Source organism: Dendrobates tinctorius, unplaced genomic scaffold (assembly GCF_039654945.1).
Source record: "Dendrobates tinctorius isolate UK_male_01 unplaced genomic scaffold, ASM3965494v1 ptg000094l, whole genome shotgun sequence".
NCBI classification, from domain to species: domain Eukaryota; kingdom Metazoa; phylum Chordata; class Amphibia; order Anura; family Dendrobatidae; genus Dendrobates; species Dendrobates tinctorius.
In genome coordinates this window covers 2036423-2062581 of record NW_027361762.1, presented here as the reverse complement: position 1 = coordinate 2062581, position 26159 = coordinate 2036423, and the positions used below count along the sequence as shown (strand labels likewise).

The 26159-nt window shown below is 43.7% G+C and overlaps 1 protein-coding gene across 2 annotated transcripts in view; it reads right to left on the bottom strand.

Annotated features, from left to right (window-relative positions):
• Positions 1–21829, bottom strand: part of LOC141098683 (cytochrome P450 2D15-like) — a 110393-nt gene extending 88564 nt beyond the window's left edge. The window contains exon 1 of one of the 2 annotated variants that reach the window (XM_073586646.1): positions 21498–21829. In XM_073586646.1, the coding sequence (XP_073442747.1) occupies positions 21498–21707 (210 nt within the window). In that variant the 5' untranslated portion in view covers positions 21708–21829. The remainder of the gene's footprint in view (positions 1–21497) is intronic. The other variant, XM_073586645.1, reaches the window with a different exon arrangement.
• Positions 21830–26159: the final 4330 nt, after the last annotated feature.

Sequence of the window (26159 nt, the reverse complement as noted above, 5' to 3'; positions counted from 1 at the left end):
TATTTTTTCCAGAAACATGATCAATTAGTCCCCAATTTTTTCATTTTCCCAAGGGTAACAAGAGAAATTGGACCCCAAAAGTTGTTGTCCAATTTGGCCTGAGTACGCTGACACCCCATATGTGGGAGAAAACTACTGTATGGACACACGTCGGGGCTCGGAAGGGAAGCAGTGACGTTTTGGAATGCAGACTTTGATGGAATGGTCTGCGGGTGTCATGTGCGTTTGGAGAGCCCCTGATGTACCTAAACTATTGAAACGCCCCACAAGTGACCCCATTTTGGACACTAGACCCCCCACGGAACTTATCTAGATGTGTGGTGAGCACTTTGAACCCCCAAGTGCTTCACAGAAGTTTATAACACTCGGACGTGAAAATAAAAAAATCATTTTTTTCCACAAAAATGATATTTTTGCCCCCAATTTTGTATTTTCCTAAGGGTAACAGGAGAAATTGGACCCCAAAAATTGTTTTGCAATTTGTCCTGAGTAGGCTGATACCCTACATGTGGGGGTAAAACACTGTTTGGGCGCATGGCAGAGCTTGGAAGGGAAGGAGCACCATTTGACTTTTTCAACTCAGAATTGGCTGGAATTGAGATCAGACGCCATGTTGCATTTGGAGAGCCCCTGATGTGCCCAAACAGTGGAAACCCCCAATTATAACTCCAACCCTAACCCCAACACACCCCTAACCCTAATCTGAGCCCTAACCCTAGCCCTAACCCTAGTCCTAGCCCTAACCCTAGCCCTAACCCTAGCCCTAACCCTAGCCCTAACCCTAACCCTAGCCCTAACCCTAGCCCTAACCCTAAGGCTGTGTGCACACGCTGCGGATTTTGCTGCGGTTCCGCAGCGGTTTTGGCTGCTGCGGACCCCAGTACCATGATTCCCTATGGGAATCAAAAACCGCAGTGCAGACGGTGCGGAATTTTCCACGCGGATTATCTGCGGTTTTCAATCCGCAGAAAGAATTGACATGTCAATTCTTTCTGCGGATTCTCCTGCGGTTTGCCATCTCCTCTATTGAGGAGATGAAAAACCGCAGGACAAAACCGCAGCGCAATCTGCAGGTAAAACCGCAGGTCTTTTGACCTGCGGTTTCACCTGCGGATTTTACAAAATCCGCGCGGATGAATCCGCACCTAATCCGCAGCGTGTGCACACAGCCTTACCCTAACGGGAAAATGGAGATAAATACTTTTTTTTAGTTTTATTATTTTTCCCTAACTAAGGGGGTGATAACGGGGGGTTTGACTTACTATTTATGGCGGTTTTTATGTTTGGCGGCTGTCACACGCTAAAAGACGCTTTTTATTGTAAAATAGTTTTTGCATCACCACATTTTGAGAGCTATAATTTTTCCGTATTTTGACCCACTGAGTCATGTGAGGTCTTATTTTTTGCGGGACGAGTTGACGTTTTTATTGGTACCATTTTCGGGCACGTGACATTTTTTGATCGCTTTTTATTCCTATTTTTGGGACGCAGAATGAACAAAAACCAGCGTTTCATGAATTTCTTTTGGGGGGGTGCGTTTACACCGTTCAGCGTGCGGTAAAATTGATAAAGCGGTTTTATTCTTCGGGTCAGTACGGTTACAGTGATACCTCATTTAGGTCGTTTTTTTATGTTTTTGTCGGTTTTATGCAATGAAAACTATTTTATATAAAAAATAATTATTTTTGCATCGCTTTATTCTGTGAGCTATAACTTTTTTATTGTTTCGCTGATGATGCTGTGTGGCAGCTCGTTTTTTGCGGGACAAGATGACGTTTTCAGCGGTACCATGGATATTTATATGCGTCTTTTTGATCGCGCGTTATTACACTTTTTGTTTGGCGGTATGATAATAAATCATTATTTTTTGCTTCGTTTTTTATTTTTATTTTTTAAGGGGTTCGCTAAAAGGGTTAACTAATAGGACAGTTTTATAGGGCGGGTCATTACGGACGCGGCGATACCTAATATGTGTACTTTTATTGTTTTTTTTTTTATTATTTTCAAAAAATGAATTTATTGGGGAATATTTTTTTTTTTTTTTACTAATTTATTTGGCGATTTTTTTTTAATTTATTTTTACATTTTTTTTTAATTTTTTTTTTACTTTATTACATAGTCCCAGGTGGGACATCACTGTCCTGTGACAGATCGCTGATATGTCACATCACAGATCACTGTGACAGATCAGCAATCTGTCACAGGCATTGAAGCAGACTTCCTCTTGCCTGCGCTTTGCAGGCACTGAGGAAGCCAGCTTCCTCAGGTCCCCGAAGGCCCCCGTCGCCATCTTGGATTCGGGGGCCTGGAGGATAGGAGCCCCCGCAGCAGCGCTGCACATTGCGCTGCCGTGGGGGGCTCAGGGAAGCACGGAGGGAGCACCCTCCCTGCCGATGCTTCCCTTTAACTCCCGGTACACCGCGATCATGTTTGATCGCGGTGTGCAAGGGGTTAACGTGTCGGGGGCGGTCCGTGACCGCCCCTGACACATAGTGCCGGGTGTCAGCTGTGATAATCAGCTGACACCCGGCCGCGATCAGCGGCGCTCACCACGTGGGCGCCGCTGATCGCGGTAGACGTACTATCCCGTCCACGGTCATACGGGCCCGGGTACCGTGGACGGGATAGTACGTCGGATGTCAGGAAGGGGTTAAACTAAAGAAGCACTCCTCCTCCCATCAAAATTTTTATTCCCTTACTATATTGCAATCATCAAATTATATAGCACTGTGTACTTGCAATTTGTCATTTTGCTCTTCTACCCACTTATTTCCTCTGCTATCCACTAGGTCTATGACATCATGTAATTAAAAATTTACTAGCTGAATCCTTCTAAATTCTATGCAGAAACAGTAGGTCAATTTTTCCAGTATGAGTCATTACTCACTGCAAAAGTCTCTGGTAGGTGGAGGAGCGGAGCAGCTTGGTCAAGAGAAGAAGAGGTGAATGATAAATGAGGGAAACTAGACTTCCTGTTTCTACATAGAGCAAAGAAAAGGGAAGAATTATCTGTATAGAAAAGCAAAATAAGCAACGGTAAGTACACAGTGCTATATAATATGATGATTGCAATATATTAAGAGGATAAAAACGTTGATGAGAGGAGTGCTTCTTTCATTAGAATATGGTAACGCTTAATAAATATCGCGGCCTATTTTATCCAGTGAATTTGTTGGTGCCTTTATTTAGGTTAGCACTTTATTTATGTATATTGAATTAGGCCTTGTGCTTTCATGATCCGACATCAACTCTCTTCCTCCAATTGTCGTCCTCCTTTCCTGCCTTGGGTGGGTGAGGTATCCTATGTTATCCACACAGGGTCCCTCAATTGTGCTCCTGCACAATTGCACCTGTCTCTGCTCCAATGCGGTAACCCCGTGACAGTATCCCTCTTCTATGAGGGACCTCCGGAACCTCACGGCCTGATTTATCCGGGTGTGCAACATGAAAGGCCTGAACCAGTCTGGCCACATGGACGTCAGAAGCTGGTACCCACATCTTCTCCTCAGGACCATACCCCTTCCAATGTACCATATATTTAAGCGACCTATGAACAAGATAAGAGTCTAAGACCTTTGCTATCTGGAACTCCAGATTACCATCAATAATGACAGGAGAAGGTAGTACAGGAGAAGGTACTGCAGATGCCACATACTTCTTCGGAAGCGAACGGTGAAAAACGTTATGGATTCTACAGGTAGATGGGAAAGCAAGGCGAAATGCTTCCGGATTAACGAAACTAAGATCTTATAAGGAAAGAGAAACATGGGACCCAATTTCTAAGAAGAAACATTCAGCTTAATGTTCCTCGAGGACAGCCACACCAAGTCACCAACACACGGGTCCGGACCCACCAAATATCTCCGATCAGCCACACTCTTATATTTGGAACCCATTTTTTGCAAATTATTAGTCACCCCCTGCCATATGGTAGAAATGGAAGATGAAAACCGTTCTTCCTCCAATAATCTGGAAGGGCGATTACCAATGAAAGAACTGAACTGCGGATGGAACCCATATGCCTTGAAAAACGGGGACTTACCGATTGATTCCTGACAGAAATAATTTACCGCAAATTCAGTCAACCCAGTTCTCCTGATTCTCAGACACAAAACATCTGAGATATGTCTCTAAATTCTGATTAACTCGTTCAGTCTGCCTGTTACACTGAGGGTGAAAAGCAGAAGAAAAAGACAAATGGATCCCCAGACGGGTGCAAAACGCCCTCCAAAATTTGGAGATAAACTGCACCCCACGATCAGAAACAATATCGATGGGAATCCCATGCAGTCTAACTATTTCCCTGATGAAAATTGGCGCCAGAGATTTGGCATTCATCAAAGCTGGTAAAGCAATAATATTAGACATTTTACTAAACCTGTGCACCAACACTAGGATTAAAGTGTTCCCTGCAAACACAGGTAGGTCCGTAATAAAATCGACCGACAAATGAGTCCAAGGTCTGCTGGACATCTCGAATGGTTGGAGGGCCCCTGGCAGACGAGTATTAGAGGTTTTAGAACACGCACAGATATTGTAGGTGGCCACATACTCCCAAAAATCCTTATGAGCTCCTGGCCCCCAAAAACGCTGAGTAAGTAGATCCACGGTGGCCTTATTCCCAGGATGTCCGGCCAACGCGGTATCATGATGTTCACTGAGGACTCTAAGACGGAGATTGACTGGAACGAACAGTTTACCAAGTGGACAGGTAGCAGGGGCATCCCCCTGAGCGTCAACAACCTCTCTTTCAAGATTGGGATATAAAGAAGCCATCTCTACCCCTTTTTGGAGAATAGGAACTGGTTTGCACTTATTTCCTCCCCCAGGAAATCAACAGAACAAGGCATCTGCCTTAACGTTTTTGCTCCCCGACCTAACAGTAACAAAAAAGTTAAACCTGGTAAAGAGCAATGCCCATCTTGCCTGTCGTGGTGTAAGACCAAGTATACCAGATTTTTATGATCTGTGATAACCATCACCGGATGAACCGCTCCTTCCAAAAAATGACACCACTCCTCAAATGCCCATTTGATAGCTAAGAGTTCCCTATTACCAATATCATAATTTCTCTCAGCTGGCGACAGTTTCTTAGACAATTAAGCACATGGTTGCCATTTACCAGGAGATGCATCCTGCGACAATACAGCCCCCACACCCACCTCTCACGCATCAACCTCTACAATGAAAGGCTGAGAGACGTCAGGATGGATAAGAATCGGAGCAGAAGCAGAACACCTTTTCAATATTTCAAATGCCTCCCTGGCAGAACTGGACCACTTGGAGAAGTCCGTCCCCTTCTTGGTCATATCTGGGTTTGGCTACTACCGAATAGTTTTTCATGAATTTATGGTAGTAGTTGGCAAAACCCAAGAATCTTTGTAATACCTTCATATCCTCAGGACGATCCCACTCCAGTACCGCCCGGACTTTCGCTGGATCCATGTGAAAACCGGTGGCAGACAATACATATCCAAGGAAAGTGATCTCCTCAACCAAGAACATACACTTCTCAGGTTTGGCTAACAATTTATTGTCACGTAGTATGTGTAAGACCTGACTGACATGTCCCTGGTGTGACTCAAGGTCAGGTGAATAAATAAGAATATCGTCCAGGTAGATCACAATGAACCTGCCTACCAGGTGAATAAAGATGTCAATAATAAAGTGCTGAAAGGCGGCGGGCGCGTTCATCAGCCCAAAAGGCATCACCAGATTCTCATAGTGTCCTTCTGGCGTATTGAACACAGTCTTCCACTCATCCCCCTCTTTAATGCGGATGAGGTTGCACGCCCCCCTGTTGTCCATCTTAGAGAACCATTTTGCCCCTACAATTTGATTAAAGAGGTCAGGGATCAGGGAAAGTGGATGGATACGGATCACAGACAGTGATCGCATTGAGTTCCAGGAAATCCAGGCAAGTATGTAACCCCCCATATTTTTTCTCAACAAACAAGAATCCCGCAGCAATGGGAGATGAGGACGGTCTGATATGACCCTTAATCATACTTTCCGTAATATAGTTCTTCATGGCATGCCTCTCTGGACCTGAGATGTTATAGAGTCTGCTCTTGGGCAGCTTTGCATCAGGAACCAGATTAATAACACAATCATAAGGATGATGGGGGGAATTTCTTGGCTCCCCTGTTTAGTAAACACATACCCAAAGTCTGACAAGTAATTGGGCACAGACTGGGTATCCACCCCAGCCAGTGTCCTTAACAGTATGTACTCTACTTAACCACTTTCTGTGTCTGCCAATTAATTACTGGATTGTGCAAGTCCTCAATCACATAGCAGTTTAACACATCATAATCTATGGCCCCCACCTGTAGCCACAAGTCATGGACCACCTGCGTAAAGTGCCCCTGCTTTAGGGGGGCAGGCTCAATACTAATAATGGGTATAGGTCTGGAGAATGTATGTGGGATGAGGCCTTGGTCCCGGACAAACCTAGCGTCCTCCAAATTATACCTCACCCCACTGTCCAGGAAGGCAGAAACAGCCACCTTAATTCCACCCATGTGTAAAGTAGCTGGCAGAAAAAAAATTAGTCTTACCACCAAAGTAATGAGTACTCCAACCTCGCCGCAACCTGGGCCCACTTGTTTTCTGGCTGTTGTTTAAATAGATGTTGGGAAAGACATGTGCTCACAAAATGACCCTTTTTGCCACAACAGAAACACACACTTCCTTTACACCGGACTACCGACAATTTGCTAGGTTGAGACACTGCACCCACCTGCATGGGTTCCACAGTTGGCTCAGTACTGACCACTCTCAACCCTGGACCTCCCGCCCCCAGAGCTGACTCCTTATGTCTCTGGTGAAGATGGCGATAAACCTGGATTGCCAAAGACATAGCTTCCTCAAGCGAGTCAGGAGTCTCATAGAGAGCTACAGCATCTCTTACTCTCACTGAGAGGCCTTCACAGAACTGACTATGGAGGGCCGGGTCATTCCACCTAGTGTCCATGGCCCACCTCCAGAACTCGGAGCAATATACTTCCGTCAGGTGGTTTCCTTGGTGAAGTTGGCGTAGAGAAGACTCAGCCAGGGAGACGTGGTGAAGGTCATCATACACAAGGCCCAGAGCCTGAAAAAATTCTCTCTACCATCTGGAGTGATTGAGTCAAACGGGAGAGAAAATGCCCATGCTTGTGGGTCCCCCTGAAGGAGCAAGATTACAACCCCTACCCATTGCTCCTCTGTACTAAGGATACCGGACGCAACCTGAAATAAAGCTTACAGGCCTCATGGAACACAACAAACTTTTCACACCCACCAAAGAACCTGTCTGGCAATGCAACCTTGGGCTCCACAGTGGTTTGCCTGGAGGGCAAGATCCCCACACCAGATGTAACAGGGTGCTGTGAAACCACCGTGAGCAAATTCGCCACCTCCAAACTGAGCTGCTGCAACTGCCCTTGTCAGAGCTGAGATAGGATCCATCACAGATCAGAAAAATTGATTGCAGTCTGAGTTAATGTCACGCTCCGACTGGCGAGTGACTTGGGACCAGGGGCACCTTTCCTTGCCCTAACACTAGGGGGTGCCCTAGCTCGCCCTGTTCCCTGGGATACTTCAGACAGAGAAGACGCCGGGGTCTCCACCACCCTATCTCCTAGATTAGCCCTTTGTCCCCTTTCCCTCCCTGGGAAGAGGGGGTGCTACTGTGCACCGCAGTACACCAACCTGACAGGGTAACAAAGACAAGGGCAAACTGAAAAGTCCACACACAAAAAATATACTCACATATAACAGAGGTATTCACCAGGGCGTGTAGGGAATGGAAAGAAAGCAAAACAGGGAAGTATAAGAAATGATCAAGCGTGCAAACCAGACAACAGTTGCTAATAAACTCCTCCAGCACTCCTTCACAAAACCAACTTCTCCTACTCCTATGTCTGATATAAACTGTTGTGAGTTCATTTTCCCCTTCATTACTGAGGCCCGAGGAACTCCCTCTTCTGGTAAAGAAAGGTAGTGAGCCTGATTATCAAACACCTGAGGCTGATGATGATGACTGGCTGAGTGGAGATACTGACTGGATATAAGGCTGCCGACGCCCTTCTGCCCTGCGGGTGATTCCTCTGTGGGATCCTTGGAGACCAGTCTGAATTCCTGCTCCTCTAAAGCTAAGTTTGCTGCTCAGCCTTTTGCTTTTGTGCTTTGACTTTGTTTTGCTTTATTTTTCTGGATTTCTGCCATTCCCTGCTGGGGTGTGCTGAATTCATTTAGCTCTGTCTTCTGAAAATACCTGAGTGCTGATTTAGTTTTTGAAGCCTAGCTGCTTCAGGGCCTTTTTCATATCAGCTTGTTGGCTTATGTCTTTGATAGGGTTTTGATAAATCCAAAGGGAGTTCGTAGCTATATTCCGCGCTGCCGCTTTAGACAAATTCCAGGAGAATGCTGTATGATTGCAGTGGCTTTATTCTACGCGTTTCAGGGGTCTCATGCCCCCTTCATCAGGAAATACCACAAAATACATAACAGGTATCACAGACATAAATAGGTTTGGAAGGACGCGGCAAAGTGAATGAGTGACTTCATTAAAGATAAGATCGCAGGCAGCTTTTGTGTTCAACGCGTGGTATTTCCTGATGAAGGGGGCATGAGACCCCTGAAACGCGTAGAATAAAACCACTGCAATCATACAGCATTCTCCTGGAATTTGTCTAAAGCGGCAGCGCGGAATATAGCTACGAACTCCCTTTGGATTTATCATTTCTTCTGGTCACTGAAGACCTGTGGATCTGCTGCAGCCGCTACCTACACGCTCTTATCTCATCCTAACCAGGTGAGCATATTTCAAGATATACTGTCCTTTGTAACGTGGATAAGACCCTATTACGCTTTTGTCTCCCCCCTTTTTTTGCAATTTGATAGGGTTTTGGCAGATTGCAGACAGCAGCCTTCCTGTCCTTTCCTATCTAGGTAGTTTTGGGTCCCCGTCTTTGCTCAGTCTATCTTTCTGTCTGTGTTAGTATTTTCATCTTGCTTCACTGTCATTATATGTTGGGGGCTGCCTATTGCTTTGGGGTCTGCTCTGGGGCAGTTTAGATTTCCCCTTTCTTTCTTTAGGCCTATGTAATTCTCCGGCTGTGATCGAGGGGTCTAGGGCATCGTAGGAACGCCCCACGGCTACTGCTAGTTGTGTTGATAGGTTCAGGGGTCTGCAATCTGATAGTTGCCAACTTCTCTGGTTTTCTGGACTTAGCTTGTATTTCTGCTTTTGCCTCCTACGGTGACTCATTCATAACAGAATCACCCGCCATACCGCAGATTCTAGGGTACTCAATAGCAGGAAAGAATTGTAAAGAAAAAAAAAAAAGTGTGTATATTTTTCCACTATATCTCTGAGGCCGTAGGGGGAATTTTTTTTTTTTTCTCTCAATGGAGATAAAGCAATTGTCTGATCGTGTGGAGCAGCTCGCTGCAGAAGTGCGGGGAATTTCCGCCTACCTTGCTCATTCACATGCTGCTGAACCAAAGATTCCTACACCTGATGTATTTTTTGGGGATCGGTCTAAATTTTTGAATTTCAAAAATAATTGTAAATTATTTTTTGCCTTGAAGCCTAACTCGTCAGGGAGCTCCGCGCAGCAGGTTAAAATTGTCATCTCTTTGCTGCGTGGCGATCCCCAGGATTGGGCGTTTTCTTTGAAACCAGATGATCCTATTCTGACTAATGTGAACGCATTCTTTCAAGCTTTGGGGTTGTTGTATGACGAACCTAATGCCATTGATCAGGCTGAAAAGACCCTGCTGGCATTGAGCCAGGGTCGTGATTCTGCAGAATTGTACTGTCAAAAATTCCGAAAGTGGGCAGTACTTACTACCTGGAATGATAATGCCTTGGCTGCTCTCTTTCGGAAGGGGTTGTCAGAAGCCGTAAAAGATACTATGGTGGGATTTCCTGTTCCCTCTGGTCTTGACGATTCTATGTCATTAGCCATTCAGGTTGATCGGCGTTTGCGCGAACGCAAAGCTGCACGAGAGGTGTTGCCACCTGTTGAACAAATGTCTGAACCTATGCAATGTGATAGAGTTTTTTCCAGAGAGCAGCGTCAGGAGTTCAGAAGGCGTAATAAGTTGTGTTTTTTCTGTGGAGATGCCTCGCATATTATTTCTGTCTGTCCTAAACGAGAGAAACGTTTTCTGTTGGAGGTGGTCAACCTAAGTTTCTTCTGGCTATTACTCTGATCTGCTCCCTGTCCACATTTTCCGCCAAGGCTTTTGTGGATTCGGGAGCAGCCCTAAACCTAATGGACTTGGATTTTGCTAAATGTTGTGGATTTCCGATGACACCTCTGCAGACGCCTATCCCTTTGAGGGGGATTGATGCTACTCCTTTGGCTAAAAATAAACCCCAGTTTTGGACCCAGGTGGTAATGCGGGTCGCCCCAGACCATCAAGAAAATTGCAGATTTTTGGTGTTGCATAATCTGCATGATACTATTGCTCTGGGGTTTCCCTGGTTACAGATTCATAATCCAGTTTTGGATTGGAAATCTGTGTCTGTGGTGAGTTGGGGTTGTCGGTGTGCCTTTTGTGAGGCTCATGTGTTTTCCACCTCTTCTCAGTCCTTTTTTTTGTAGCCAAAAAGGATGGATCATTAAGACCTTGTATTGATTATCGTGCCCTCAACAAAATTACTGATAAATATCAGTATCCGTTACCCCTGATTTCTGATCTATTCTCCAGAGTTAAAGGTGCTTGCTGGTTTACCAAGCTTGACCTCAGGGGGGCGTATAATCTTATTCGCATTAAGCATGGGGATGAATGGAAGACGGCGTTTAATACTCCGGAGGGACATTTTGAGTACCTGGTGATGCCTTTTGGGCTCACTAATGCCCCTTCTGTCTTCCAGTGCTTCATGAACGATATTTTCCGAGATTTTGTCGATAAATTTTTGATTATCTATCTGGATGATATTTTGATCTTCTCCAAGGATTGGGATTCTCATGTGGAACATATTCGGACTGTGTTCCAGATCTTGAGGGAGAATTCCCTGTATGTCAAAGGATCTAAATGCCTTTTTGGAGTACAGAGGATTTCTTTTTTGGGATTTATTTTGTCCCCGTCAACTATTGAAATGGGCCCGGCCAAGGTACAGGCCATTCACGATTGGGTTCAGCCCACTTCTTTGAAGGCCCTCCAGACGTTTTTGGGTTTTGCTAATTTTTATCGGAAATTTATAGCAAAATTTTCTAGTATTGCCAAGCCATTGACTGATTTGACTAAAAAGGGTGCTGATGTGTTAAATTGGTCTCCGGAGGCTGTTTCTTCCTTTCAGGAGCTGAAGCGAAGATTCACCTCCATCCCGGTTTTGCGGCAACCTGATGTCTCACTTCCATTCCAGGTAGAGGTGGATGCTTCTGAGATTGGTGCAGGAGCTGTTTTGTCCCAAAAGGATCCTGTAACATCTAAAATGAATCCCTGTGCTTTCTTTTCCCGAAAGTTCTCTCCATCTGAACGTAATTATGATATGGGGAATAGGGAACTGTTGGCCTTGAAATGGGCATTTGAGGAGTGGAGACATTGGTTGGAGGGAGCTAAGCATCAAGTCGTGGTCCTCACTGACCACAAGAATTTGATTTACCTAGAGTCGGCTAAGCGCTTGAACCCTAGACAGGCTAGGTGGGCCTTGTTTTTTACACGTTTTGATTTTGTGGTTTCTTTTCTTCCTGGAACAAAGAATGTCAAGGCAGACGCCCTCTCTAGGAGCTTCTTTGCTGATTCTCCTGTGGTGACCAAGCCTGCTACCATCTTAGGCGAAGGGGTAGTTCTTTCTGCCATCTCGCCCGATTTGAGACGTGCTCTGGAAGAGTTCCAGGAGGACAAACCTGAGCGTTGTCCCAGTGGAAAGTTGTATGTTCCTGACCAGTGGAAGAAGAGAGTGATGTCTGAAGTTCATTGCTCTGCTTTAGCTGGTCATCCAGGTATTTTTGGTACTAGAGATCTGGTGAGTCGGTTTTTTTGGTGGCCCTCCTTGTCTCGTGATGTCAGGAATTTTGTGCAGTCCTGTGGGACGTGCTCCCGGTTTAAATCGTGTTCTCGCTCTAGTGAGTTGTTGATGCCTTTGCCTGTCCCCAAGAGGCCATGGACCCATATTTCAATGGATTTCATCTCTGATATGCCTGTCTCTCAGAGGATGACTGTTATTTGGGTGATTTGTGATAGGTTCTCTAAGATGGTTCATCTTGTACCACTCCCTAAGTTGCCGTCTTCCTCTGAGTTGGTGCCCCTGTTTTTACAACAGGTGGTTCGTTTGCACGGGATTCCTGAGAACATTGTATCTGACAGAGGAGTCCAGTTTGTGTCTAGATTTTGGAGAACTTTCTGTTCCAGGCTGGGAATTCAGTTGTCCTTCTCTTCTGCTTTTCACCCTCTGACCAATGGGCAGACAGAGAGAACAAACCAGACCTTGGAGTCATATTTGAGATGTTTTATTTCTGCTGATCAGGATGATTGGGTTTCATTTTTGCCCTTGGCCGAATTTGCTTTAAATAATAGAGCTAGTTCTGCCACTTTGATGTCACCTTTTTTTTGTAAGTTTGGGTTTCATCCTCGATTTTCTTCAGGGCAGGTGGAGCCCTCTGCCTGCCCAGGTGTTGACACTGTGGTGGAGAGAATGCACCAGATCTGGGACCAAGTGGTGGATAAGTTATCTCTCTCCCAGGAAAAGGCCCAGCGGTTTTCCAACCGACATAGGACCATTGGTCCCCAGTTTAAGGTTGGTGATATGGTGTGGTTATCATCAAAAAATATTGCTATGAAGGTGGCTTCTCCTAAGTTTAAGCCTAGATTTATTGGACCTTACAAGATTGTGGAGATTATTAATCCGGTCTCTTTTCGTTTGGCTCTTCCTGTCACATTTAAAATCCATAATGTGTTCCATAAATCTTTGTTGAAGAGGTTTGTTGAACCTGTTGTTCCGGGGGTGGCACCTCCAGACCCTGTATTGGTTGAAGGTAACATGGAATATGAGGTAGAGAAAGTACTGGAATCCCGTCTGGCTAGACGGAGACTCCAGTATTTGGTTAAGTGGAAGGGTTATGGTCAGGAGGATAATTCCTGGGTCTCTGCCTCTGATATTCATGCCAAAAGATTGGTGCGTGCCTTTCATTGGGCTCACCCTGATCGCCCTGGTGGCGTAGTTGAGGGTTCGGTGACCCCTCCTCAAGGGGGAGGTACTGTTGTGAGTTCATTTTCCCCTTCATTACTGAGGCCTGAGGAACTCCCTCTTCTGGTAAAGAAAGGTAGTGAGCCTGATTATCAAACACCTGAGGCTGATGATGATGACTGGCTGAGTGTAGTTACTGACTGGATATAAGGCTGCCGACGCCCTTCTGCCCTGCGGGTGATTTCTCTGTGGGATCCTTGGAGACCAGTCTGAATTCCTGCTCCTCTAAAGCTAAGTTTGCTGCTCGGCCTTTTGCTTTTGTGCTTTGACTTTGTTTTGCTTTATTTTTCTGGATTTCTGCCATTCCCTGCTGGGGTGTGCTGAATTCATTTAGCTCTGTCTTCTGAAAATACCTGAGTGCTGATTTAGTTTTTGAAGCCTAGCTGCTTCAGGGCCTTTTTCATATCAGCTTGTTGGCTTATGTCTTTGATAGGGTTTTGGCAGATTGCAGACAGCAGCCTTCCTGTCCTTTCCTATCTAGGTAGTTTTGGGGCCCCGTCTTTGCTCAGTCTATCTTTCTGTCTGTGTTAGTATTTTCATCTTGCTTCACCGTCATTATATGTTGGGGGCTGCCTATTGCTTTGGGGTCTGCTCTGGGGCAGTTTAGATTTCCCCTTTCTTTCTTTAGGCCTATGTAATTCTCCGGCTGTGATCGAGGGGTCTAGGGCATCGTAGGAACCCCCCACGGCTACTGCTAGTTGTGTTGATAGGTTCAGGGGTCTGCAATCTGATAGTTGCCAACTTCTCTGGTTTTCTGGACTTAGCTTGTATTTCTGCTTTTGCCTCCTACGGTGACTCATTCATAACAATAAACCATACAAAGAACCAAATATGAAAAATGGCCAGATAGACCCAATCCCCTGTGGTAGGGTCTATAGCACAACATTACATAGGACACTCCTAAAACATCAATAATCAAAAAATAAATGGAGTATAAACTCCAATACAATAAAATTAGTTATAAAAATGCAAATTTATTGAATATAGAAAAAAGTATTAAAAATATCAATCAATAGTAAATCAAGGTACAGTAACAGTTGTGGTGTAGTAACTACTGTGTCCGCTAGGGGGCGCTATGTGGAGGTTCCAGGAGAAAGGATGAATGGCAGAATGTTGAATGGCCGTTAGGTATCTCAAAGTGGGTGGCTTTGAGATGGAGACTTGTGTATGTGTGATCAGCAAGGACATTGCTGAGATGCTGCGTTAATATGTAAGGGAGAAGTCTCCAGGTAACTAGAGAGATGGGCCGATCTGGCTGCCTATAAACCCACCCAGGGGTGTGTCTGAAAACACCTGTAGTAAAGGGCTATGTGAGTGTGTGAAGGACCTGTGATGAGGTCATAGTCACGTGACCCGGTGTGCGTGGCTATAGACCATATAATGTGGCCAGGGTAGGTCACATGTGGTGAATGCAGGAACCTGGTTGGTCCAGAGCGGAAGGTCCCGTGCGCAGGATTGTCTCCTGGCTAACAGCCTGTGTAATGGTTGCCAGAGCCTGAAAGTTCCCTGGAGGGATATGGACGTCTGCAGCATGAGTTGCGGAACCATGTGGAGACCCTGACGTGGGTGAGATAAATGAGGATAAGCGAGCCTGTATGCTGGATATTGAGCAACCTGTGTGAACACTGGGTTTACAGTGGGAAGCTATAATGGACGCTCTGCTGTTTATGTGAAGTTTTGTTGATTGCTTCTATCGGTTTATGCTGCATTATAAACCGCATGGACTTTACTGGTTTATGGAAAAACCCGGGCCGGATGTGTTTTGTTCGCTGCCAAGCGAGAATTCCCCAAGTAAATTACAGCGCTGCCTCACACAGTACAGAGAAAAAACATAGGGATCAGATAGAAAAAGGCTGCAGTGTGCTGACAAATAGCATTTACATGATAAAGTGCCAAAGTGACATTTTTAGGTAAGGGTAAATGGGGAAGTGCAGTCCATATACAATGTAAACATCCATATGCGCGTAAAAATTCCTATCCTCTCAAGTCCCCATACTCATAAAAATATCTTTTATAAGTTCTTACCCATGATTAGTTCCGAACAAGACACGCTCCGCCACCGACGCGCATTTCGGATACGCTTTATCAAGGTGCGGAAAGGCACGTCGGTGGCGGTGCGGCGTGTGTCCTGTTCGGAACTAATCGTGGGTAAGAACTTATAAAAGATATTTTTATAAGTATGGGGACTTGAGGGGATAGGAATTTTTACTCGCACATGGGTGTTTACATTGTTTGTGGACTGCACTTCCCCCATTTACCCTTACCTAACAATGTCATTTTGGCACTTTATTATGTAAATGTTATGTGTCAGCACACTGCAGCCTTTTTCTATCTGATCCCTATGCTTTTTTCTCTGTACTATTACTGTACCTTGATTTACTATTGATTGATATTTTTAATACTTTTTTCTACTTTCAATAAATTTGCTTTTTTATAACTAATTTTATTGTATTGGAAGACTTCTTGCCTGGTGCCGGTTCCCAAGACTACCTTCCCGAGCTCCCATAATGACTATAGACCGGTGGCCTTAACATCGCATGTGATGAAGTCCTTGGAGAGAATTGTACTTGCCTACTTGTGTCCGAGGGTGTCTGCTTTTACGGACCCCCTTCAGTTTGCGTATCGGCAGAGTCTGGGGGTGGACGATGCTGTAGCGTATCTACTACAAACAGTACATTCCTTTTTGGACAATGATAGAACCACTGTGCGTGCCATGTTCTTCGATTTCTCCAGTGCATTCAACACCTTACAGCCACTATTATTACGTAAAAAGCTGGTTGAAATGGCGGTTGATGAGGGACTAGTGAATTGGATCATTGATTATCTGTCGGACAGGCCACAGTTTGTGAGGTTGGGGGCGGCCGTATCGGATAGTGTGCGGAGTAGTGTTGGAGCCCCTCAGGGAACGGTGCTGTCGCCATTCCTTTTTACGTTATACACAGCTGATTTTCAGTATAAATCAGACCTTTGTCACCTTCAGAAGTACTCTGATGACTCAGTGATAGTCGGAGGTATTGAGAGAGACCGGGGGGAGGAGGAATACAGAAGGGTGGTTTTGGACTTTGTTGACTGGTGCCAGGCTAACCATTTAGAACTCAACGTAAAGAAAACCAGGGAGCTGGTGTTGAGTTATGGAAGGTGCATGAAGGATTGCTTACCTATCACTATTGATGGTCAGGATGTGGAGATGGTGGAGAATTTCAAATATTTGGGGGTTCACCTGGACAGCAAGCTTGATTGGAGGTGCCATATGGAGAAGGTTTGCAAGAAAGGGATGAGTAGACTTTACTTCCTAAGGAAGTTAAGGTCGTTTAATGTGTGTAGCAAAATGCTTGAAATGTTCTACCAATCCATTGTGGCGAGTGCAATCTTTGATGCAATTATATGCTGGGGTAGTAGTGTGCGCACAGCTGACGCGAATAAGCTGAATAAACTTATCAAGAAGGCTAGTGCGGCGGTGGGTCTACAACTCAGGACTTTCGAGGAGGTATTAGAGGATAGAATTACTAAGAAATGCAAGGCTATAATGAGCAACAATACACACCCGCTCTATGAACTGTTTGCGAAGCAAAAGAGCACATTCAGCAAGCGTCTACTCCAACTAATGTGTAAAAAGGAAAGATATAGAAAATCGTTTGTTCCGACAGCTGTGGGGATGTTTAACAAATGTATAAGTGTAAAGCATCCCAAGACTAAATGAAGTTCAAAGTGTATGGGGGGGAATTGGTGAGTTACAAGTACCAGTCTATCCGCATCTGCTGTCCATATAGACTTATTTTGTAAAGTGTGTATTGTTCTTGTAATGTTCTTGATCTTTGTTCTGCTGCTGTAATACTGTAATTTCCTCCGGGATCAATAAAGTTTATCTAATCTAATCTAATCTAATCTAATCTAATCTAAACTCCATTTATTTTTTGATTACTGCGATGTCTGGCAGCAATTGCTAACTCAGACAAGGACTTAGTAATTGAGCCCAGATTTTATAGGGAAAAGGAGTAGCTAACTGAGAACAGCTGAATGCAGGAATTTCCAACTTGGTCGATTAACCCCTGTTCTGCTGGAAGAAATAATCACGTTTAATACACTGGAGAAGTGCTTCTTCTCAGCGGTGGAGTAGGAGCCACCAGACGCTGTGGTCTTCTGGCTCTGCTCCGTTGCATTAACCCCGTAACCCATGGGTAAGACTGCTGACTTGACAGATGTCCAGAAGGCAGTCATTGACACACTCCAAAAGGAGGGTAAGCCACAAAAGGTCAATGCTAAAGAAGCTGGCTGCTCACAGAGTGCTGTATCCAAGCATATTAATGGAAAGTTGAGTGGAAGGAAAAAGTGTGGTAGAAAAAGGAGCACAAGCAACCGGGGTAACCGCTGCCTTGAAAGGATTGTTAAGAAAAGGCCATTCAAAAATTTGGGTGAGATTCACAAGGAGTGGACTGCTGCTGGAGTCATTGCCTAAAGAGACACGACACACAGACCTATCTAGGATATGGACTACAAGTCTCGCATTCCTTGTGTCATGCCACTTATGACCAATAGACCATGACAGAAGCGTCTTACCTGGGCCAAGGAGAAAAAGAAATGGACTGTTGCTCAGTGGTCCAAGGTGTTGTTTTTAGATGAAGGTACATTTTACATTTCATTTGGAAATCAAGGTCCCAGAGTCTGGAGGAAGAGTGGAGAGGCCACAATCCAAGCTGCTTGAGATCTAGTATGAAGTTTCCACAATCAGTGATGGTTTGGGGAGCCATGTCATCTGCTGGTGTAGGTTCACTGTGTTTTATCAAGACCAAAGTCAGCGCAGCCGTCTACCAGGAAATTTTAGAGCACTTCATTGCTTTCCTCTGCCGACAAGCTTTTTGGAGAAGGAAATTTAATTCTCCAGCAGGATTTGGCACCTTTCCACACTGCCAAAAGTACCAATATCTGGTTTAAAAAAAAATTCAGTATCACTGTGCTTGATTGGCCAGCAAAATCGCCTGACCTTAAACCCATAGAGGATCTATGGGGTATTGTCAAGAGGAAGATGAGAGACACCAGACCCAACATTGCAGACGAGCTGGCACGTCAAAACGACACACACGGATACATCCGCATACAACGCATGTCCCTGCGTACCCAATATTAAAGATAGAAATGCAGGACGACGCAGGATGCATGCGGAAGTAGGCGGAGCTTAAGGGAAGAAGTATGCAGCCATACGCAGACCAGCCAAACGCTAATGTGAAACCGGCTTTACAGCTGCAAGTTGCTTTGGATAATTCTCTTGAGCTTTCCACATCTTGCCACTGGGATTTTTGCCCTTTCCTCAAGGCAAAACTGCTCCAGCTTCTTCAACTTAGATGATTAACCCTAGTGAACAACAATCTTCAAGACTGACCACAGATTCTCAATTGTATTAAGGTCAGGGTTTTGACAAGGCCACTGAAAAACATTTACACACTTCCCCTTAAACCACTCAAGTGTTGCTTTCGCAATATGCTTTGGGTCATTGTCTTGGTGGAAGGTGAAACTCTGTTCCATTATTAAAACACTGACAGACTGAAACATGTTTTGCTCAAGAATATCCCTGTTTTTCGCACCATCCATCTTCCCCTCGACTCAAACCATTTTCCCTATTCCAGCTGCCAAAAAACATCTCCACAATATTTTGCTGCCACCACTATGTTTCACTGTGGGAAAGATGCTCTTGGGGTGATGAGCTATGTTGGTTTGGCGCCAGACATGGCAATTACCTTGGTGGCCAAAAAAACATTTTGGCCTCATCTGACCACGCACCTTCCTCCACATATTTGGGGAGTCTCCCACATGCTTTTTGGCAAACTCAAAATGAGCCTTCCACTTTTTGTAAGTAAAGGCTTTTTTCTGCCGACTCTTCTGTAAAGGCCACCTCTATGGAGTGTATAGCTTTTTATCTTTGTATGAACAGATATTCCAGTCTCTGCTTGGGAGTTCTGCAGATCCTTCCTCCTTTTTCTTAAAGGGAACCTGTCAGCAGGATTAAGCTGAGTAACCTATAGACAGTGTCAGGTCAGCACTGTTATACTGATTAAAATGATACCTGGGTGATGAAATCCGTCTTGTGGTTGTTTTTTAATCTTTATTTTCAGTTTTCAGTTAATGAGTTTCTCATGCTCCTTGGTGGCGTCTTTATGTGGTGCTCTGCTTAGGTATTCATACTGATGGCTTACGACAGGTCACTGATCCCTCAGTGACCTGCCCCCTATTTTACAAACTGTATATTATATGTATTGAAAAAAAAAAAACATTCAGCAGGCAGGCACCTGTGCTGTAGCATGATCGCATGTATAATATGTATTAAATGGTTTTATTTAGTCCTATACTTTGATTATGAAAAAACATGAGCATATCATTAACTGAGGGATCAGTGACCCATCGTAATAATTGTAGTTTCAGATATACATATGCCATAATCAAATGGGCAACAATCCATGATATGAAAAATACCAACTATACTAAATATACATATATAAATATCAATACATAAATAAAATCTCCACATCTTCACACGTTGAAAAATATCAATATTCTTCAATATAAAGGTTGATCCACAATTGCTAAAAAAATAAAAAAAACAAGCAAATATTAAAATAGCACATGAACTAAAGAAAAGGAATAAAAGATAGACTCTCATTGAGACCAAATGGGGACACGGTGTCAAGAGTATAAATCCATTTGGTCTCAAGTTGGGCAAGCTGTCTGCTGACATTCCCACCCCTGATGCCGCCATCGCATGCGCCGTACACACACTCATCCCGGACCCCAGACTATAAAAGGTACAATTGCATACATCATGTCATCCCCCAGACGAAGGACTTTTTAATCCGAAACACGCGTCGGGGCGTGTTTTCGCAGGCATACCGCGTTCATTTGGTGACCAGGTAATATTATTTCAGTTCCACCACTCATATTATTTCAGTTTCACTGCTTATATTTTTTATGTTGGCCACCTAGCTGCCGGCTTTGGCATTGCATGGTTCCATACACTCTGCACATATCACAGGCCATGAAGTGTCCAGCTCATGGTTATTAATGTTAAATAACTTTGGATTTAGTGTGGTATTTTGCATTTAGTCACTGTTGCACTTTATGGTCATATGTTTTTGGATTTAGTGTGGTAATTTTGCACTTTATGGCTATATATATTACAATGAGTCACTAGGTCGCATTTTTTGCACTTTATATATATTTATTTTTTAGTCATTAGGTCATTTTTCACTTTATTATTGTGAAGCATAATAAACAACCTTTTTGTATCATTTTTATTGATTGTTGTACCACATTCTTTCATGAGGCGTATTGTGAAACAGTTTTACCTGGTTTTATTAAATTAGCCATTAATTTAAATTTTGGGTCACCATATATTTTTGTATTTAACACAATATCAATTTTTATTTATTTTTGGTGGCCCATTTATGCATTATTTTTTCGCGTTTTTTTCCTGTTTTATTATGCACATGTAAAACAATTTTATGTGTTATGTTCTAATAAAATCCTTTTTAAATTTTATTGTATCCAGCTGTATTTTTTATCTGACCCTCTGGGATTACTGTCCCCCTTATCCATTGGTTTTCTCTCTAGTCATGAAAATATATTGCACACGTCTCTCAAATAAGAAAAAATGGTTTCTATTCTGCCAAACGGGGATTGTTAATATTTTTGATAAACCCCTCGGAAGAAAATTAAACTAATTTACAAGCTCAGAGCAGCGGGCATTGTATGGCGTACTGGAACGTACATAGGCTATAGATAGCCATGTTTTTGCCATACAGCTGAAGGACATTGGGCAGCAAACTGCATAAAAGGTATCCTGCTAAGGCCATGTTTACACCTGTGTTATTGGTTTCTGCATAATACAGATGCATTACATTACCCATTGATAATAATCTGGTTTCCGGTGTGTTGTTCTTTTTAACAGAAAAAGGTTATCATGCTGATACATCTGCAGTATATATCTTCTTAGCAGTTAGCGGTTAAAATACTTATTTATCTCTTTTTGAAGGTGAAAAATTCAGAATGAAAATTGTAAACAGTATTGTTAATAGGTGAATTGCTTTTCTGCAAATAGACAATCAATCTTTTTTTCCTATTCAGTAGGACACCTCAAAAAGCAATGGCTATCTACGGAGAGTAGATGCCTTCAACCTTGCAGTCTCAGGCCACTGTCGGATTATACATAAGAAGGTGGTGATAAGCACAGTACGCACCTAGCCTAAGCATGCCTGAAGGCAAAATAGTCAGAAGTAAACTTTGGATAGAAAAAAATATAAAGTGAAGCATGGCCATTTACCTCTCTAAAGTTGTTATGAATGTTGGCAAAGTCAACTTGTAATATGTTTCCCACAAAAGGCACAGAAGGTGGGCCCGGAGGGTATTGATCCCACCTCTTCCGGCGCTTCATGAAGTCCAGAAACAGTAGAGAGACGGCCAGGATTACACCCAAGGAGAAAACATTCGAAAAGAACCCAAGTATATACGAGCAGAACTTGAGCAGCTGCATTACTGTGGGACGGAGGCGGCCACCAGCAGGAGTCACTTCCAAGCTCTTGCTATATACAGTCCCAGCCCTCGCCCGTTCCCCCCCCAGTCTACGGTATTCATTCACACGCCAACAACAAGCAGCTCTCATTTGCTGCACATAAAGCCGGGCTGTTTGCCAGCTTCACTTCCGTCCTAATCTTTAAAGTGGCAAAATCCTTCTTAATAACGAGAATGAGAGACATTATATAAAGCAGCTTTAAGAGCTTCGATGCCAAGAGAAAGACTGCCAGGAGGAGCGGCTGCTCGTCAGAGGGAGCAAATCGCAAAGTCCATAATCCACTACAGAAAGACTTCCGGCATAGAATACAGTATTTCTCTTTCCTGTTGTAAAACACCAAGGGGTCATTCAGACGGCAATTAAAAAAATAAAAAACAAGAAAAATTGATAGGGTTTCATCACGTTTTCATTGGAGTTTGATCAGATTTTCATCATTTTTTTTCACTGATGATGAAAAAAAAAAAAGTTTCTCCACCTTCTCCTATCCATCAGTCAGGGAAAAACGGACAGCACACAGATGGCATATGACTGCTGTCAGATTTTTTCGCTGACCACAGACTTGTGATGCTAATTTTGATCCGACACTAGGATCGATATTGGACAGGTCTCAGTCATTTTGCACGGACCACAGGGTCAGAGAAAAATTCTGAATTGTGAGCAGTTCCATAGACTGATAGTTACACGTAAAAAATATGGCTAGCGCTTGTACGTGAAAAACTGACGTGTGAGGCCCCATTCAGATGTTCGTTTTTATTTGGTACAGTATAAAAGGACCAATTATTTTGATCAGACTTTGATCGGTGTCATCAGTATTTCTCATACATGGAGAAAAAAAGTTTTTCCACCCTCTCCATTCTGACAGCACGTGAAAATTGGACCACGCTGGGATGTTATACGAGTCCAATATGATCTTTTCGCGCCGACTTGCAAGGCGGATTTTGACCTGACCCTTGGATGAAATTCGGACATGTCTCTGTGATGTTCCACGGACTGTTCCATCCATGAAAAATCACAGACGTGTGAATGGCTTCAGAGACTATCACAGGTACAAGTGCTGTCCATGAAAACACAGGTAGCATTCAAATGGGAAAAAATGGACGTCTAAAGAGACCTCAATGAGACCTTCAATAATGATGATACTCACAACATTTTTTACATTCATGAAAATTCATGGATGACAGGTGACGAGTGCTGTTGGTCGCTATTTTGCACCTAAAAACTACATATAACAATGGGTCCTTTCTGCAGTGAACTGGTATTCTAACCATGTACCGGTAAGTATGGCCAGGGATCTGGACTTTTGGTATTTTCTTCTTCTCGTTCAAATGAACTAAAATTCTGGTACTCGGGCCACGGTCCACATCTATTAAGGGTTTTAGACCACGATGAGTATTTGGTGAGTCTTTGACGCTTTGCATTTTCACTGCACATAAAACGCAGCCCTGCTATGTATAAACTTCGACTTTCACAGGAGGATTGTCATGACAGACATAGGGGGTCTTCAGCAGACCCTTAACTGTTATGACAACTCATCGGCACCACGCCATCACATCACAGGCGAGCCAATAGGAGCATGGAACGATGCGCGCCTCTGTCAGCACTGGTTAACTTTCATTGTCAAAGATTGACTGCGGTATTTAACAGGTTAACAGCCATTGGCGGTGCTCCACTATACCTGGGGCTGTTACAGGCACCTGATGGTTGATTTAAGTGCCGTCATTTGTGGGGAAAGATGCAGTCTCAGTGTGCGAACTTGCATCAAAATCAGGGAGTGAGTATATGACATAAGTTTACAACATTTGTCATGAAGGGGATAATATCTGCAACATGTCAATTTCACCTGCAGTAAATGTGCACGTTATCTCCGGGTTTTCCCCCATAGGTTGGAATGAAATGAGGAAAATATGCAGGTAACATACGTATATGTGTTTTTAGCACATTTCTGCACTAGAAACGCACGAAAAGTGCATATAAACTGCACATCACTGTAACATTAAAGTTTATCAAATCCAAATATCAAGGAGGATCCAAAACAAAGCAGTTTTATTTAAAACATGAAGGACTAAAAATAGACAAAAACCACAGCAGAAAAAAAAACCGATAAACAGGCATAAAAAACCCACACTAAATAATGCAATTAAAAAATTGCAGGAACCTCATTTAGCTAATAGGTGCAAATCTGGTGAAAATCGGCATCATTAAAAATGCACTAAATACTCATCATGAGAACTTAGCCTCATAGGACCCAATTCATCAGAGCAATTACACCAGAATAGTGGAATAAATTGTTTTGAAAAGTCGCAATATTTTCGTTCAATGTGAGGTTGCACAAAAAATGCCTTTTGGCATTTTCCCACTAGTTTCACCAATCTCGTCCAAAATGGGGTGAGACAAGAATGAAAGAGATTCACAACGACCTGCGGCATTCCTTACACCACAAATCTTTGGTGGCAGGAAGATTTACAGCGAGTCTCGCCTCTTAATGAATCAGGAGCATCTGACCCAACACACATAATCATCAAGACCAGCATGAACATCGCCTGTCCTAGGGAAAGGGAGTGTGACTAAGCAGGCTTGTAAATGATACCAATTTTATGAAATATGTTCTCCTGGTTTTTTACTACAAAAAAGGTGTCCGACAGAGACAGACGCCGAAACAACATACATTTGGCCTTTAGTGAATGGTCGCCCATAGCAATGTTACAGTATATATCAGGAAGACAAACTGTAGGGAAGGTGCACAGATGCCTTGTGCCCCCAGCCTTATTCTGGATGAAGTTTTGGGATTAATCTAGTGTATTGTAATGAGTGTCTAATCTAAGTTTATGCTGTCTAAAGGGCACTTTACACTACAATCTGCAAGATTGAAAACAAAATGTTTGCCCATTTGGCACTCATTTAGTTGCCAGTTTACAAGGCCAGTCCTGCTTCTGATGTGAACCCAGTGATCAGTAATAGATTGTTCAGTATCTATGTGTAGGGGGGTGACAGAGACCGTTGTGTTCCTGCCCCTGAAGACAACAAGTGTGTCATGTGAATAGTGTCATGCATTTTTATACATGTAATATGAAGCGGTAACTATCCTATGCAGTTTTTAGTAATGTGACTAATGCATAATGTTATAGATACGGATCCTGCTTTAGGGGTACTGCAAAGGTAATACCTAACGTAACTAACTTAGCTCAGGTGTAGGGAAAGTATAGGATATAGGTTAGTAGTTAGGTATTAACGGTAGGAACATTATGGCAGGATACAGTTAAATGTTTGGGACTAGCCCATATTGGAAAGTGGCTAGGGCAAGTAAAAAGGGAACCATTTTCTGGTTTCATTAGTGAGAGTTAGTGAAAGTTGGTGTGAATTCCCTTGCTCGGACTTCTGAGCTGAAGCTCCCTCTGGTGGTTACTGGGAGTAGTGGAGCTGGCTGGTCTGATGGAGGTTTGCCACCTGACGGCGATGATTGGGAATCTGGGATTGCTGGATGGGTGCATATAAGTGAGCAGGCTTCCCTTAGTGTTTGCTGGTGATTTCCTCCTTGTGAATTTTGAGCTCTTCAGTCTCCTGCCTGATCTGCATGGTTCAGTTAAGTGATTTCTTTTGCTAATCCTTTGCATCTAATCTGGTTGTGCCTTTTTTGCTTTCTGCTTTGTTGTTCAGTCCCCTGTTATATTAGTATCTTTTGCTTTGCTTCCAGTTCACACCAGAGTGCTGATCTAGCGTGGGTGAGGTCGTGTGGCCTCAGGCTTTTTGTATATCAGATGTGTTGGATTTCTTTATGGTTTTTGCGTGATTGCAGAAATATCTTTTCTGTCCTGTCCTATCTAGACAGTTTGGGCTCCATCATTTGCTCAGTCTATGTTCTGCCTATGTTTGTGTCTCATCTTGTCTCACCGACAATATATGTTTTGGGGGCTGTCTTCCTATGGGGATCTGCTCCAGGGCAGTTTAGATTTCACCTTTCTGGCTTTAGGCTTAGTTAGTTCTCTGGCTGTGCCGAGGCGTCTAGGGCATCGTAGGTACGCTCCATGGTTGCTGCTAGTTGTGTTGTTAGGATCAGGGGTCTGCAATCCGCTGAGTTACCAACCTCTCTGGTCTGCTGGTGGCTTAGCCTGTTCCTGCCATCCTCCACGGAGACCCATTCATAACAGAAAGTGTTCATTGGAGGCAAAGTCAAGGTCCAGTGCCAGTGGGTTGAAAGCAAAGAGGGATAAAATATTCTAGCGGTATGAAGTAGTAGTACAAAACTTCCAGCAGACAAAACTTCCTGCAATGTCCAGAGCACAAATCGGGGGCTATGTAGAGCGCCGAAAATCCTTCCATAGAGAGGAAGATGAACATGGAACCTTGTGAGGGAAATGTAGCAGATCTTGGGAATACTGCAGTGCCGGACGGGAAATCCCTTTGGCTAACAGAACC